Genomic DNA, 16,677 nt, shown 5'->3' on the forward strand with positions numbered 1-16,677 from the left:
TTGGAAGAAAAGATATAGAAGAAAAACACGTGGTGTACTTTGCAAAACAGGTCAGTTAAAATAACTAAAAACGTAGTGATATTAAAGTTTAATTTAGAAAATTACACATTTTATTTTATTGCCATCTATCTAAAAGATAAATTTATATGTGAACATTAGTTATTTCAAAAATATTTAACTTTTAATGGATTATAAAAAATTTAAGTAAATTTTAATCAAATTCAGAAAGAGATCAAATGTTTCTCTTATTTTTCTCCTGTTTAACAGTGAGAGAAAATCAGCAGACAATTTCAACTCTAAAAGCTTCTTCTAGATACCTGTAGTGAAAGTTTTTAGCTAATTAAATATCCTGTAAATCTCCCAGTACATTCAAGCTGAACCATTCTCAACTTGGTGCATAATTTTCTGTCTGTAAGTACATTTACACAGCATGTACGATATTTACAAAAAAAGTACATTATGTATTGTGACTTCTTCTAGCATCTCTACGGCTACAAACATAGTTCTTAAAATCCCCATCAGAAGAAAACCCTCTCGTGATCTCATGTTTGGAATCAAAGCTTTATTGCTGGATATTATATTAAAGATCGCAATCGGGCTTCAAGTAGCCTGAAAACAATCATAGTGCATCAATTATGTTACAATACACAGTATGGCATATGGGAGTATTTTACAATAAAGCAAAATTAGTTTAAGAGCATTACAAAAAAAGAGCAAAACAGAGGGGAGCCATAACAATCATTCTCATGACGTGTTTTAAATGTTACCCAGTTAATCACAATGAACAGACACACACACATGATCATAGCAATAACAGTCCTGCTGGTTGCCAGTTCACTGTCCTGGCAGATCAATGGTCACTAAGGACGTACATGATATAAAAACAAAGCTGCAGCACTTTTTGACTTGTGTTTCTTCTACTGAACTGCATCGACCTTCTGTCTTCAGAGCACTTCTGGGTGAAAAGCAGAACTCGTGGTATTATTACAGCAGCACTGTACCTTTAGTCACCTAAATCCTAAAAAGTACTTGTAGGTAATGAAGACTGGGGAGTACTGAGTGTCATAACACAAACCAACCTAACATTACTCGCTACAGAAGATACAAATCATCAACATGCTTGTTGTTTACTTTATTCATCAAAACTTCAAGTAAATAAAAAGGAACCTTTTTAACTCATTTGCTAGAACAACAATATGAGGACTAGCAAATATCTGAAACCCAGCAGCAGCTTGACTGAACAACTGCTGGTTGCGTTTCTCCAGCTGGAGACTGATACTGCATTATGGTACTTGTTTAAAACACACATGAACATCTAGCATGTCCGATGTCACAGTGTCCGCGTCTGCCATTTATATCCGACTATTAACTGCTCCGATTTCCCCCAAACATTGACCACCGTTCTGAGCACATTCACACTCGATGAACCTTCGCTTGGCTAGTCCTCATTCACTTCCACCCTCCACTTCTCTCTGGCTGAAATGAGCCAGCAACGTGTCCAAGTCTCTGCGGTCGGCCGCAGCGTACAAAGAGCTCTCTCCCATCATGCTGAGAGCCATCCGTAGCGTGGACCAGATGTTGTCGGACATCACCGTGGCTGCTGCGCCTCCGGGTCCCCTCGCAGCTCTCGCTCCTTCTCCTGCAGCCTGCCGCTGGAGAGACAGCGCTTCCAGGAAGTGCTCCACAGCCTCTCTGTGGGAAAATTACACGCACATATAAGAAAAGTCTTTATAAGAATCTACATGGACCATAATTCTTGGATTTTGTATATTAATGTTTGGCTACAAATTGGGGCTGGACAATAAGGCTGAAAAACGCATCACAATATGATGGTTTCACATCAGCATTGATAATTATTGATTTGTTTTTTGTTAAATAAGTGAAATCCTGCCACAGTGGTGGAGTGACCTTGTCCTGTTTTATCCAGTTTTCACTCCACGTCGTTCAAGCAGTTAAGAGGCACGGTGACAAAACCTGAAACTGCTTCTGTGCCAGTTACTCAACAGGCTGTTGCTAGGTAACCATAGAGTGAGTGAGTTGCTAGGTAACCAAAGAGTGAAGGAGTTAGTCGATGCCCCGAACCTTGCTTGGCTTGCCTTCAGAGGTTGAACGGTTAAAGCCATTCCTCTGCCTACATCTCCCAGAATGCTGTGCAGTTCTGGATCAGAGTTTGGTGAAATTATTGAATATTCTATTAGACAAATTTGATTTAATTTCCCTTAGGGATCAATAAAGTAATTTTGAATTTGAATGATCTATTGATACTGATTACGTCTATATAGCAATATATATTATTGATTTATTGTCAGCTCTATTATCGATACAGTGCGAAGTGAAAGTATCAAACATCCAAATCCTGATAGTTCAGAGTCTATTTTTTTTATTTGAATTTATTTATAGTTAAATAAGTAGATATTTGTTTATTTTTCACTGTTATGTGACAAGATCAGTCTTCCATAAGAAACCTATTAAAATGAATCAAATTATTAGTCTTCAATTAGAAAAACTGTACAGTAATTATGTTTTAAATTCTACACAGAACCTGAATGAGTAGGGTAATGACTACAATTACTTACCATTTACTGTAATTATTTCACATCATATAAAGTCTATGTATTTATTTCTATATACTAAAAATCTACTTTAGTGGGTTAAGTTGCAAAGACTAATGAAGACTAGATAAGTTTTATGTCTTAGAAACAAACTTCTTATCCACCAATTTAAATTTTTCAAAATATTAATGTGCCTTATAATATTGTTATCTGATTAGACATTTCCTCACCTGTGTGCCCCTAAGTTAACGCAGCTGATTCCCAAGTTGTAGCGACTGCGGACAAAACCTGGCTGCAGTTCCAGAGCTCTCCTGTAGGCGGCCACTGCCTCTTCTGAGCGGCTCCCATTGGCCAGCGTGGCGCCCAGCTTGTTCCACAACAGATAATCCTGATCGAGCCACAAAATAAAAGGAAGTGATCAAGTTACGTCGAGCTCAGAAACAGACATACAGTGGCTAGGATTCCAGTGTTGACCTCTGACCTGTGGCGTAACGGAGAGGGCAGCACTGAAGCAGTCCACCGCCTTGTCGTACTCTCCACTCAGGTTGAACAAAACTCCCAGACCGCACTGCAGCTGGGGGTCCACCTCGGAAGGGTCGGAGTTGGCTGCACGTAGGAACAGATTCTGGACATCGGTGAACAACGATCTGTGCAGGAAAACAAGAAGAAAAGGGAATAAAAGAGTCACGTTACAAAAGAGAGACTTCTGTAACATGAGCGCTGAACGTCTGCCGAGCTTCATTACTCACTCTGGCAGCAACGATCCGAACCGCTCCTTCTCCTTTTCCCTTTCCTGGCCGCCGTCTCTTTGACGGTCCCGCTCGTACTGCTCCCACACAGACTGGTATTTTGGATTGTGCTTCAGCCAGTCGCGCAACGTCTCACAGGCCTGCCTGTGCAGCGACTCGTTAGTGAAACTAACAGCCAGCGCCATCAGTGCAGTCAGGTTGTCCTTTTTCAGCTCTATACATCTGTTGGAGAAAAGCAGCAAAACAAAGGGAGGAAAGTTGCATTAAAAGACGCTACTAACAGAAACTCTCACAGGTCGTCAGTCAATCCCATGCTACCGACTTGTTCATAAAGACCTCTCTCCACAAATGTGGATCAACATAAGACTGGCAACAAGAAAAAGGTATCTTGAAGAAGGGGCCCTTTTATGCCAATTTTACATTTTGTATATTTCTGTACTTCAATATGAATCTCACCTGCTTCTAAAAGCATCCCAAGTGTTTAGAAATTACCCAGCTTTTTTTTTGGCAATAAGTTAATGTTTCAAATTACAAATTAGCAGCCACAGTCCCTCACCTAGTAACCCCAACCAAGCCCAGCCAATTACCTAGCAACCCCAGCCGAGCTTTACCCGTCACTTAGCAACCCAAAAAGAGCTCTAACACATTTGATCAGCTGGTTTTACTGCTGAAAAGATTCTCCTTCTGCTTTTCAACGATGTACGGATGTATAATTGTGCGTCTGTTTTCAGCCATTTGTAAACATTGAGTTGGGGGCGTCGCCAGCTGCAGCTTATTTGGATTTAAAGTGACAAGACGCCCTAAAACAGGCAGAACTGAGCAGAGTGAAATCTCAGACAAAAGTTGTCTTTTAGGACCATTATTGCTCTTCCAGAAAGCTTTTTTGCCAAAACTTCTAAAACAATAATTTTCCATGTTCTTGGACCATTTTAAGCATAATGTGATGCCAACACATTATCTGTATTATTTGTCAAAAAAATAAAACATTCTTATGCTCTGCAATGCTTTTATATTTAAAATATCAAGACATTAATTACCTATTACGTTTTATTTATAATTTTTACAAGTATATATTTTTTCACCTAGCCATAATCTAAATTTAACAGTTTAGATTAAGGCTAAATAGTTAGAGACTACTTACAAAAAACAAGAAAATACATGTTTTTGATGGGACAACTGTATAGCAGACGAAAATGTCAACTTAAAAGAAAAAGCATAATTAAATACAGTCATCTTGGTCAAATTTGATTGTTTTCCACTATGAATCATAATTTTGCAGTTGAGGTTAAATTTTAAAATTATGTTCTGCAATTTCCAGGTCTCACCTGCGGAGGGCGCTGATGGCAGCAAATTCCTGCTCGTTCTCTGCCTGGCAGGTTCCCAGATATTGCCACGCCTGCAATAAAACGAATACATTTTTTAAATTTCTCCTGCTTTGTTTATACAGGGCTGCCGCAAATTTTCTAATGTGACATTAATAATTTTTTTTGTTCAGAATCGGATTTCAAAAATATTTCTGAGAAAATTCTTGAAATAATTTAAAACAGCAAAACGTGGAAGTTGGTTTCAGATTTGGGGAGATTTAGTTACTTTAAGTTCAACAACATTCAGAATGTTATTAAACTTTAAAATATTCAGGCTGGAATATTTTATAGAAATACAGAGGATTTAAATTAAAGTTTGTTTTTCTGAAAATTCTTTTTCCGAAAATTCTTCCTTCCTTTCACCTTAAGTTAAAAACCAAAAGTAGTGAAGTTTACTTTTCATCCAAATTTAAACGAAAGCAAAGCAATCCTTTTTTTAAATCAGAAAGATAAATTTATATTTTTTAGATATTGGGACAAATACTTAACAAAACTGGGAAAATGATCAAATGAAATTCTACACTTTCACTTTTCTATGCACATAGATTCCTCTTTTTTTGGAAACTGAAAAAATATATATCAAAGAAAAATATTCTGAATGACTTTTTCTGCGTTTGAGTAAAAATGAGTTAAAAGATAAAAGCTGTGTTAGATATTTTAAATAATTTTCTTGTGAATTGCAGACTTTAAAATGGCCGCTGTTGCCGTCTCACCAGCTGGTTGTCTGGTTCCTTCTGGACGGCGCTTTCAAAGAAGCGCACAGCTCCCGGGATGTCGCCCGCCTCCATCCTCTTCAGTCCTTCTGAGAAAGGGTCTGGGTGGGACAAGCAGGGGTTGTCCTCCTCAAACTGATACCCCTGTCAGAAACACAGCCAGGAAAACTCAGAAATGGTCCAGGTAGAGAAACGAAGGGAACTCACTGCAGCTTGGTTACCTTGTCGTAAGAGGAGCTGAGCAGCTGGTCGTAGTCGGACAACCAGGGATGGCTTTCTGCATCTCTCTTTGCCATCTCCTCCCACTCCTGCTGCAGCTTCTCCCAGAAATCAACGTCACTCTGGCAAAATCAGCAACATGCACAGTTACTGCCTGATTAGTTCACATCAGACACGTTTGAGTTTTTAATTTTAAAGGAAAAAGATCAGCGCATTCAATGAGTTTTGAAACAAGTCAAAGATTTTAGAGTCATGTATCTGGAAGAGATGAACCAATATCAGCCCTGATTATAGACTGCAGGGTCTGAAACTCAAAAGTCCAATCTTTTTCTAATCAGTGAACACACCATTTTTAAAGGCATCAGTTCACAATGACTGTGGATCAGAAGCTGCATTTCAATTACAATTGTGAGGAAAACTTTGTCAAGATTATGCTAGCGTCTAAAAATTACAATTTCGCAATTGTAGTGTTTCCCATTATCCAAGAAACAATTAAAATCATAAGCTTATTTATGCGACAGGTCATTAAAGAACACGCCGCGCCGTCATCCTTATCCACTTCCTGACATTGTCTTCTTCATGGTTTGTGAATTTTCCACTTTCACTTTCTTCCCGTACCTCCACTGCAGCTTTGGCTTGTTGGAAATCCGGTCCCGACGTGGTGAACTCGTCCACCCAGGCTTCAGCCGACTCCTCCGACACCTGAACAGCAACGAAGAGCAACGACAATAGGTGGCACAAGTCTGCAGGTGCTGTGGCTAAGAAAACTGTTACAGGAACGAAGGATGGCGACATTTAAAAAACGGGACAGAAAAGAGCCGGGAGGTGAATGGAAAGGAAGCAAAGATGAAAGCAAAATGGACACAGAAAAAAAATCATTTCTAGTTGTTCTTTTGCGTCTTCCTAATAAACTAATATCTAACAGACATTTAACAGCAAGGTTACTGAATGCTTGATGCATCCTTAAATTTAAAATAACCATTTTATAAAATAAGCCTTCTGCTGCCACGACCACAGAGGTCCTACCTGCCTGACGACTTTGGCCCACTGCTCTGCTTGTTTAGCTTTAACTTTGTCAATCCTTTGATTCGTCTCTGCAGGTTCCAGGGGAAGAGTCCCTCCCCCCGTCTCCACCAGGAACTACGATAACGAGGGGAGGCAGGGGCAAACGGAGGCATGTTTCGAGGGGCAGGAAGCAGTTTGTGGGCATTTTTTTTATATTTTGGGGAGGAGGGGAGGGAGGAATAAGCATCAAGTTTGAGTAGTATAGGTAATTAATTAACAAGTGGTAGTTGTTAATTGAAGGAATGGCATGCCAGGATTTTAAGGGAAGGTTAAAGAAACGGGAAAAATGTATTTAAGTTATGTCATGGAAAATGGTACACAGTCAAAGCAACAGCAGGACTGACATATAAACCATTATTTTGAAGTTCAGTATTAACGGAAAGTAGCTTTAATGTACAAATAATAAGATAATAATGACTGACTAATGTGATCTGAGGTGGTAAAAACAAAGATGATTTTTAGAGTTTGCACTGAGTTTAAGACACTTTCTTATTGAGCCCAGTAAGAAATTAAAGATCAGTTAACTTAATTCTTATTAAACTTCTCTACTTTTGTCAACACATAATTGTCAAAGTTAATTCATTAAGGGTTATAGGTCATTTTTTACGAGTTGAAATTAATGAGGCAGAAACATTTATAGTTTGAACTGCTAGAGGCCTTTCAGGGAATAAATAAATAAATTAATTACAAGTTTCTTTAATGCAGGATTATTCATGCAGAGTTTTTCAAAAATATGCCGCTAAGCATAAGATAAAAACAAATTTATGCCTGGGTAATCATCTCTAAAAATCCCCCCACCTTGCTTTGCGTGGAGAAAATGTGATTCTAAAATTCAAATTTATGTAATGATTTGTAAATATGTTTGCTGGTAGAAAGATAAATCAAAACATTTTTAAAACTAAATATCAGATAGGATTTCTAAAATGGTTTATTTTATATGAAGTATCATTATATAACACAGCCCATGCTTTACATGTTATCTAGAGTATCTTGAATTCTCTGGTAATCAGTGAAAAGTATGTCAGATTCCAGGAAAATAAAAATATTTGTAACTTCTTGGTAGGTTTTGGAAAGCAACCTCTAAAATTCTGGAAAACAATCTGTAAATTTGGAGAAAGCGCCAGAAAGAAACCTGAATGTAAGAAAAAACCCAAAAAGGAGTAAATTCAGTAAAAGTTTTTAAACTTTGTGTTTTGGAATTAACAGCAAGTGGTTTCTGGATGACAAAACACTCGTCTTTTCCAGCAGCCATTGGACTAAAGCAGTAAAACCAGTTGATCAAAGTTGCTGGGAGTTGGGTTGCTAAGTAACGGGATGGCTCGGGTTATTAGGCGACGGCACAGTGCCCGCTGAATGTGACTCACGAATGGAAAGGTTTTTGAAACCGCTTATTTCCAAATGTGAATTTTTTATATTGGGTCCCGTTTAAAGTTCCCTAATGAAACCTGAAAGTTACGGGAACACAAGCACTAAGTTTCAGAAAGTAACCAGGACATCCTATAAATGATGGGCTGTGTTATAGAAAACTAAAATATTGGACTGCGTAATTATTTTCCCCCTTTCTGGTTTGCTAATAATTTTGTTTTCTTTTCATGATTGATATTCCACACTATCGTGATATTTAGCAGAAACCCAGAACCAACGCCTCCTTTTTTAAGCCTCTGAGACGAAGCAACAACTGCAGTGAAACCAAGGACAGAGAAAATATTGAGTCAACTGGGAAACAAACTGAGCTTTGCTGCACACGTACAGAAAACAAAGATATGAAGCATAGAGCTCCTCTATCTTACAAAACTAATTTAATCTCCATAGCTGTGCAGCCTTGAGATTCTTGTTACAGGGAGACTTATGGCTTTATTTGGTTAGATTTGTGGAAAATATTACACCGATGAGTCACAAGACAAAAACCTACGCTGTGCAAAAATGAACCAACCAATTTGCTCCCCTGATATGCTCCCAGTTTAAAACCATTCCCTCCTCAGTGGGAAGTGACTCATACCTGGTTGAGGTTGGAGGCCCAGTTCTGAGCCTCCTCGGCCTGAACTTTATCTGTGAGCTGTTTGTCTGTTCTGTTCTCCACTGTCACACTTCCCTCGCCAATCTGCCTAATGAATCGCAGGAACTACACAACAACAAAACAAAATAAATAAACAAAAGATGTGTTTACCATTTCTGACGAGTCAGGCTTTTGCCATTACAGTGACTTCAACAAAGCAAAGTAAAACTTGATTATGCTTATGACACAGTTACAAAGATCCGTACAACGAAATGCAAACGAAACAGAGAAAGAGTACGGTGACGGATGTTGGAGAAAGAATGACAATTTAAAAGATTGAGCGCAGAGTCAACCGGCTCACCTCTGTATTTTGCAACTTGGGGTCATCGACCTTAGAAACAAGCTCATTGGCTGTCTGCCTCAGCTCGTCTCCAGCTTGATACTCCTTCGTCCTGTCAGATAAAAAAGAGCATATATATGTAAAGACACCAACATAACTTGGACTGGAGGTTCAGTGAGAAGCAAGAGTTTAATTTTCTTGCGGTTATGAAAGCTGGTTGAAATGAACCCAGGCTGAAGACAAAGAACTGCATTGTTGCTTGATAAATGAGGCCAATGAAGGCCAAGGCTCACATCCTCCACTGCAGCTTTTATTCGTGTTTAATTGCCTTTTGCAAGATGTTTGTCAAACGGGAACATATTTAGGAAAAAAAACAGCAGGCTAAAAGTGAGAAGAATGAAATTTCAATTGACACATTCACCTGACAACACGTCAATGTTTCAAGGTTTCGCTCTGAATGCCTTTCTGTGCTCCTCTTTTCCTCTGGTTTATCGCAGCTTTCCATTTAGAAAAGCCATTTATTGTCTGAATAGACTCAAAGCAGAGCCTGCTCTCACCATTCAGTCTCCTTGTCCCCAAGGTCTCCGAGCCACAGCTTCTCCTCAGACTGCTCCAGATACTCCTCCGCCCAGCGCCCGGGATCTGCAGCAGAAACAGGAAAACATGCCGTTAATACACACCATCAAGTCTGAACCACATGTGCATCACGTAGGTGGTATAAAAGCATTTGTAAATACCCCCAAATTAAAATTAAGTTCCTTATTGGTTTTTAACCACCTTTTTCTTTTTTTTAGAGCTCATCGAGTTTACTTTGGGCTTAATCTATGATTAAATTCTGGTTTGAGGTTTGATGCTTTTATCTTGAAATCACAATTTAGTTAGTATATTACCATATTTATTTTGCATTTGGTTACATTACAATCGTAAGCAACAGGGTTTAACAGGGTTTTATTTTAACAATATTAGTTTGTCAAAAATTAGTTACATTTTTTCTCCTCGTTCATTCTGTTGAGTCAAAACGTTATTTTCTCCTGACATTTTGTTGCCATAAACTCTGCTAGCTGCTCTCTTGACAGTTGGTGGTTACCGTAGCAACCGGTTACTGACAGCTCGTCCACTTTCTCTGTCACCGTCTGTAACCGAGGCATGTTGTAGGATCAGTTCTGTGTTTTAAAACATATTTTAGACCAATTTAATTATGTATAAGCCCAGGGTTTCATGTATAATTTTATCATGTTTTGTATTTGTGTCTAACTGTTATCAATATGTTCTTTTTAGCTGATTAATTTAACAAATGTTAACTGTTCGTTGGGAGCTATTGCTGGTTAGTTTAAGGTCATTTGTTGTATTTTATTTAAAGTAAAGGGGCCAAAGTTGCTGGACTGATGTTAACCACCAACTTCATTTTCTCCCTTACTATTGAACTTCCCTTTGGGATTAATAAAGTATTTTTGAATTGGAATTTATTAGGTATGTTTTAATGTGTGATTTTATTTTCTGTACTAAATTTACGTTAAAAACCACTATGCAATCACTGACAACTCGCCCCGTTTTCTGCAGAAACTGTCAGGTTGATGTTAATCACCAACTTGATTTATTTCTCTTGACCGAATAACAATCCCACAGTCTTAAACTTCTCCACAACTTTCTCCCAGTCCTGTCTGATGTGTTCCTTGGTCTTTATGATGTTGTTCATTCAGGTTAAATTGCACACAGATGGACTCCATAAACTAATTGTGTCACATATGAAGGTAATTATTTAGTTTAATAAGTTACATAACTTAATGAAGGGGTGTAATATACAAGCATTTGCTTGTTTTTTGATTTTTATTTGTAAAAAACATGAATCAGTTTCTTTTCACTTTATTATTATTCTCCACTTTCTACTAATTCCATAAAACCATAAAGCCCAATAAAAGTTTGTGGTTTCAATTTAGATGAATGGGAAAACTTTCCAAGTTTTGAAAGTCAATGTTTCCCTGATTTGATTACTGCGCTCCAATTAAAAACAGAAGACATATGGCAAACTGATGACAACACAGAAAGCTGAATCGCACATCCAGCGTTGCTTGAGAACCCAGAGTGAGACAAACTCGGATTACCTGCAGCCTCAGCGATAAATTCTCTCGTCCAATCGGCATCTGCTGCTTCACCAAGAGCATTTGTGGCAGCAGAGTCCGAGCCGGAGACAAACTCTGCAGCCCAGTCGCCTGAGAGGGCCAACGCTGCCACATCCGGTGCTATGAGGGAGAAAAAAACCAACACTTATACCTCTCAAAGAGGTTAGAACTAACTTCACACCGCACCTATAGAAATAACCAGGGCTAGACAATATGGCTGAAAAATTATCACTATATAAATGTTTATTAGTCAATATTGATAATTATTGATTATCTTTGTTGTTTTATATATATGAAGTATGGCCAAACTGGTGGCATAACTTCCCGTTTTATCCAGATTTTTCACATAATGCCATTGCTTTTTTATTTTTTAGCTGTTATAAGGCATGATGGCAAAACTTTAAACTGCTGCTGTGCAAGTTACCCAGAAGGTTGTTGCTAGGTAACCGAAGTTGGCTTGTTACCCAGCAAGTTGTTGCTAGGTAACCGAAGAGTGAATGAGTTAGAATGAGTGAGAATGAGTTAGTTGATGCCACCAACTTTGCTTGCCATGAGTTGCTAGCTAAGCTACTTTGCTTAGCTAGCAAAGCCTCCAGAATGTTGTGTGTTTCTGGATCAGAGTTCAGTGAAATTATTAAATTTTCTATCAAATGTATTATCTACTGATATTGATCACATCTCTGTTGCAATATATATTGTTATACATAGTTCCCACAAGTCTGAAGTGGAAGTGATCCGCACCATCTTAGTAGGCAAACGCAGCTCAATGCATAGCAGACCAATGGCTTAGAGACCAACAAAAAGAAAATATATGGACACTCTTGACCAACGTGCGAGAGAAAGATACATTAACAAATTCGCTGCTTTCAGTATTGACCTGAATGAAACAGAGAAGAAAAATATGTAAGATGATGCCAACAAGCTGCTCGTGAAACCATGAAGGAGCTTTAAATCTATGGCCGAATACAATCAGTGCCTAAGCAGATTTATAAAGGACGTACTAACACTTAGAGTGAATAACAAGGTTCTGGAAACTGGCAGAGTAAGTACATATAGTAACATGTAGTAATGTGTAAGCTAAATGTCCGTCTTAGCTTGCAGATAAAAGCTACATCAGCTAAGTTAATTTTGCTAGTTCGGCAGTAATACAGCATTGATATTTATCTTGGTAGAGTATTCAAGTAATTATAATGTACTTATATTGTTTACAAGTTAGATAGGAACCCCCCACACACATTTGACATGGGTCAGCTTGTTCTAAGCTGTTGTCATAGCAACAGCTTAGAACAGCTATGGAGCAGGCGGTTGCTCCATAGCAACCGCCAAGATGGCCGTCAGTTACAAAGTTCATGGAAATGTGACATCACTTTGCATTGATTTATTGTCCAGCCTGAGGAATAACCTGAAGTGGTTTAGTACCTCTCTGTGGAGCTTGTCTGTAGCTCTGCTGGTCAATCTGCTGCATTTCCTCCAAGAGCTGACCCATGTCAAATGTGTGTGGGGGTCGAGGGGGAGCCTGCAGGAACTCATTCACAAGCTGAAGGACAAAGCAGACAAGAAGTCAAGAATGTATAAACATAAAAATGTGGAATTAATTGTTCATTGGGGAAAAAAAAAAGAAATAATCACTGACCTCTTCCTCTGTTGCAATCTCAATAGGAGTGGGGGCGATCTGAGAGAACAGAAAATGTGTTTTACTGTAAAAACCAAATGTGGTGGATTTACATTAAGCTGTGATCAAATGACAAAACCATAAAAAACTCACTGTGGGTGTCGAGCGGTGCCGCCATGCCCCTTCTTCCTTGGTCATGTGGCCGGTCAACTTCATGAGGGGATTGGCTCCCCCGCATTCTGCCTCCACCAGCTCCCGCATCGCCATGGCAACACAAGGATGAGGCAAACACTAGCCGGATCCCCTAAAAGCTAGGGAGATAATTTGGATACTTTGACTTGGGCCACATAAGAGGTAAAATATCATTGTTTTTACTGCTGATAAAGTTTAATTTACAGACATTTAACACATGGTTGATGTTTTCCCCAGCAGAATTAATCTGCAGCATTTTCCCAAAACTATTCAAACCCCAAGCAGGTTTAGATTTAAATACATTATCAATCAACCAAATGATTTTAATAAGAAATGAGATAGAAATCTCTCAACAGAAAAAAATATAACAGGAGAATCAAATATAAAACAACAAAAAAACAAACACCAACTGTTTCTATTTACATTTTATTAAAGGAATGTCATGTTGGAAAGCATTCACACCCTACACAATGCAGGGTTTCCTTCAGTGTATTATAAGCCTGGCGGGCCACCAGGCTTTACTTGTGCCCCCACCAGGTTTAGCATTATCTTTTTTTTTTAATTATTATTATTATTATTATTATTATTGTCTTTTTTAATACTTTGTAGTTGGTGTTTAGGTATTAATCTTCAGCTCTTCCAAAAATGCATAACTATCAAGTAATATTTTCAAATTTCCTGTCAACTTTAAACATTTTTTAACTCAAAAACATGGCGGCCAGCTGGATGACCGCAGTAGCTCCCCAAGCACTGGGCTTAGCAAGTTTTCTGGGGGAAACCCTGCAATAATAAATGGAAAAACCTTTGCATTATAGCAATTAAGTGCTTGTTTTTTATGTTGTATTAGAGTCAAACTCAAGGTAGATGCTGTCGGTTGTTATGTTTAAAAAATATAACTTCTTGTATGTTACTTAATCTAGCCAATTTTGATCTACGTCTCGCTGAATAAAACATCCCTAAAGACCGGTTGCACTGCCACCATTAAAAAGCAGCGTTGAGAAATGCAGCTTGTTGAGGGATGAGCTATCCTTTTTGCACTTTTTCATCATTAATGTTTCTCAGAAAGAAGTTAAGTAAAGTAATGTTTTTCACAGCGGACAGAGCAGGCGAAGCCAAATCTGGAGGCTCTTGTCACATCAACTAATTCAAAGCCCATCTGCTGTTTTACACGACATTCTCTGGCCTTCTGTGAGCCATTAATAATGAGGACACGGAGGGCCGGCAGGCACTGGGACTGGCTGCTTACTTCAGCTACTGTCACATCATTTTGAGCTTTTAATGCCACTGTAATCTGTAATCTTTCCTGATGTCCTTTTGTAATGTTTGCAAAATGTTAAAATTGGTGAGTTGGTTGATTTGAATTTTGTGCTTTGGTTTTGTTTGCGTCTTAATGTATTTTATTATCTCTTTTGTAAAAGTATGACTCTAGTTTGTGGTGTGGACCCCAGGAGGAATCGTCTCTGGCATGGTAGAAACTAAATGAGATTCTTAAATAAACAAATAACCAAACCACTCTGTGTTGTTACCAAGTGAATGTCAGCGAGCTGTTATAAAATAAAACTAAACTATGCAAAAGAGGTTTAAGACGACATTTAAAAGCAACATGTACTTTCTGTTACCATGGCAACAGTTCATTCGGGTTACAAGACAGAAAAACATGAAGGTCACACAAAGCACAACAAACTACTGCTGTTTGAAGGTATTACAATAAATGACAGTGTTGTTTTGAGACAATTTTCAAGTAATAGCATAATAATGCAAGAACACATTCTCATTAAAATTCTAATGAACGTTTAATGCAGGACGATATTTTAAATATCCAGAATAAATAAACAACAGAAACAATAAATTATGAATTATTAAGTTTCTGTTATCAAAATTGTCCTTCAGAATAAAACAGGTTGAAACCAGACTGACTTTTGTCATCCAGTTTTTGACAGAAAGAGAGAAAAGGAAAATGACAAATTATGCAAATTGAAATTATTGACGTTTTATTCCCAATTTATTATGCGATTAATTTACTTGTTGCTCCATTTTTACTGAGAGAGCTAAGAGCTAATATAAGATGCTAAATTATGATTCTATCATATATGGTGTGATTTCACATCTCCCTGGTAAAATAAGTAATCAGTGATCATTCATAGCAAGAATAATTGATTTTTTTTCTTAGTATTTCTATTACATTACAGTTCTTAGAAAAATTAGAAATCAGCAGTGAGATTCTGATCAGTTCATTTCTAGTTTTATAAATCAAACAGTTAATCCAAACTTTTTGTCACATGGGCCAAAATCGCAGAGTCAAAAGTTCGTACAGGCCAAAACTTAAACAGGATTTTGCACGTTTGCTGTATTAAAAGAAATGCATCTAGTTTAAAAAAAAAAAAAAAAATTGTCTCCAAAAAATTTATACAGGATTTTGGTCACTTTCTGTCAAAATACTTATTTATTTAACCAAGTTTGATAAATTAGATTAAAGCCGAGTTAGATGCAGTAAAGTCGCTTTTTCAGTAAAAGTCTGAGCATGGACATGGTTCTATTTATTATAAAATGACAAATACTTTGTGTTGTTGTAAGAAAATTATGTTGGTTGTAATTTTACCCTTATTACAAATAAAAAGTCAAGACCCTCTGATGGATGTGTCAGATTTGTATCATTGTTGAATTGCAGTCCAAGGGCCACAAATGGCCCTCGGGTAGCACTTTGTAGCAAATGAATTTGTAAAAGAAGCATGTTGCAGTTTAGATAAGTTTATGGCTGAACAGATGACAGAAATGTGTCACATCCTGACCTACTCCAAATCCCTAACCTTTCTAGGGACGCAACTCAGCTACAATTTCCATAATGAAATGTGTGGAAGTAATTTAATTTAATTCCCCGTCTATTTCATAAAAGTGAAACCTTTTTTTCTTTCTCTCAACTAAATCCACCACAGGGTATTGCTCTGTAGGTAGACAATTCATTGAAGAGTGCAGTTTTCCAACTGATTCACACAGCTGCTGCATTATGATTAGGGTCAAAGTAAGAGGATTAGACAAAGATATTAATGCTCACATTATCACAGATAGGCCACTGTGACACCTGTTTACACACAGCACTCAGTTTTTGTTATACGCAGCCTACTGGTACATGCAATCTACGTAAAAGACCCATAAAATGTTGAACTGTGTACACCTGGCAGCATTCAGGAACGTTAAAGTGTTGCTACCTGAAGCTAACTGTAGCTACAGACCCAAACAGCAACATTAGATTTCATACTCATGTTTATCCCATTATTTACCTAACATTCAGCTAATAACACAACAGTAAAACAACAAAAGATATGAACTATTACAGGCCGCTTGCTTTTTGCTAACAAGCTAGCTACAGAGGGCCAAGAGAATCGATCATTCCTGCGATGTTCACCCCGAGGAGGAGTGCGAGCAGACGGGTAGCGTGTTGTTCATCTCACCGCCGACAGCTCCGGATGAAGCCCAACGAGAGTAGCTCCGCTCCGGGATATCTCTCCACCTCCTGTCCGTCTCTTGCTTACACGCCGATAATAGAGGAAAATCCTCCAGCAACCGTCAGGCAACGACTGCTGCTGCGTGTTCTCGGCGCCCCTTCTTTATTTACCTTCCTCCTCCATGACCCGCAAAGCCATTGACCGAGCGCCTGGAGAGAGACTAGCGACGTAGCGCAGATGCGTATTCTTCAAACGGTTTACGTAGGATGGTGTCAAACAGTAAAAAGAACGTAAGTTTACGTAAAATATGCG

The 16,677-nt window shown here is 38.2% G+C and overlaps 1 protein-coding gene across 2 annotated transcripts; it reads right to left on the minus strand.

Annotated features, from left to right (window-relative positions):
• Positions 1-542: 542 nt before the first annotated feature.
• On the minus strand, positions 543-16,606 carry pex5 (peroxisomal biogenesis factor 5). 2 transcript variants are annotated; one of them, XM_008431397.2, is made up of 17 exons: positions 16,372-16,606; positions 12,884-13,041; positions 12,752-12,790; positions 12,538-12,655; positions 11,101-11,238; positions 9,556-9,640; positions 9,020-9,110; positions 8,662-8,784; positions 6,624-6,737; positions 6,216-6,299; positions 5,600-5,719; positions 5,379-5,522; positions 4,627-4,697; positions 3,302-3,523; positions 3,034-3,199; positions 2,783-2,940; positions 543-1,692 (listed from the first exon to the last, which is right to left on the minus strand). In XM_008431397.2, the coding sequence occupies exons 2-17, from the start codon at positions 12,995-12,997 to the stop codon at positions 1,446-1,448; spliced, it is 2,034 nt and encodes a 677-aa protein (XP_008429619.1). In that variant the 5' UTR covers positions 12,998-13,041; positions 16,372-16,606; the 3' UTR covers positions 543-1,445. The 2 variants fall into 2 exon arrangements, with proteins under 2 accessions (XP_008429619.1, XP_008429622.1); XM_008431400.2 differs by lacking the exons at positions 6,624-6,737; positions 8,662-8,784 and having other exon boundaries at positions 16,372-16,604.
• Positions 16,607-16,677: the final 71 nt, after the last annotated feature.

This window comes from Poecilia reticulata, chromosome 16, assembly GCF_904066995.2.
Source record: "Poecilia reticulata chromosome 16, P_reticulata-male-v2, whole genome shotgun sequence".
Lineage (NCBI taxonomy): Eukaryota > Metazoa > Chordata > Actinopteri > Cyprinodontiformes > Poeciliidae > Poecilia > Poecilia reticulata.

Coding starts and splice junctions, on each gene's coding strand:
- pex5 (XM_008431397.2), bottom strand. CDS start 12,997: ATGGCGATGCGGGAGCTGGTGGAGGCAGAATGCGGGGGAGCCAATCCC. Junction 5,720..6,215: donor AAGCCAAAGCTGCAGTGGAG/GTACGGGAAGAA, acceptor TGATTTTGCCAG/AGTGACGTTGATTTCTGGGA. Junction 3,524..4,626: donor GCCATCAGCGCCCTCCGCAG/GTGAGACCTGGA, acceptor TTTCTCCAACAG/ATGTATAGAGCTGAAAAAGG.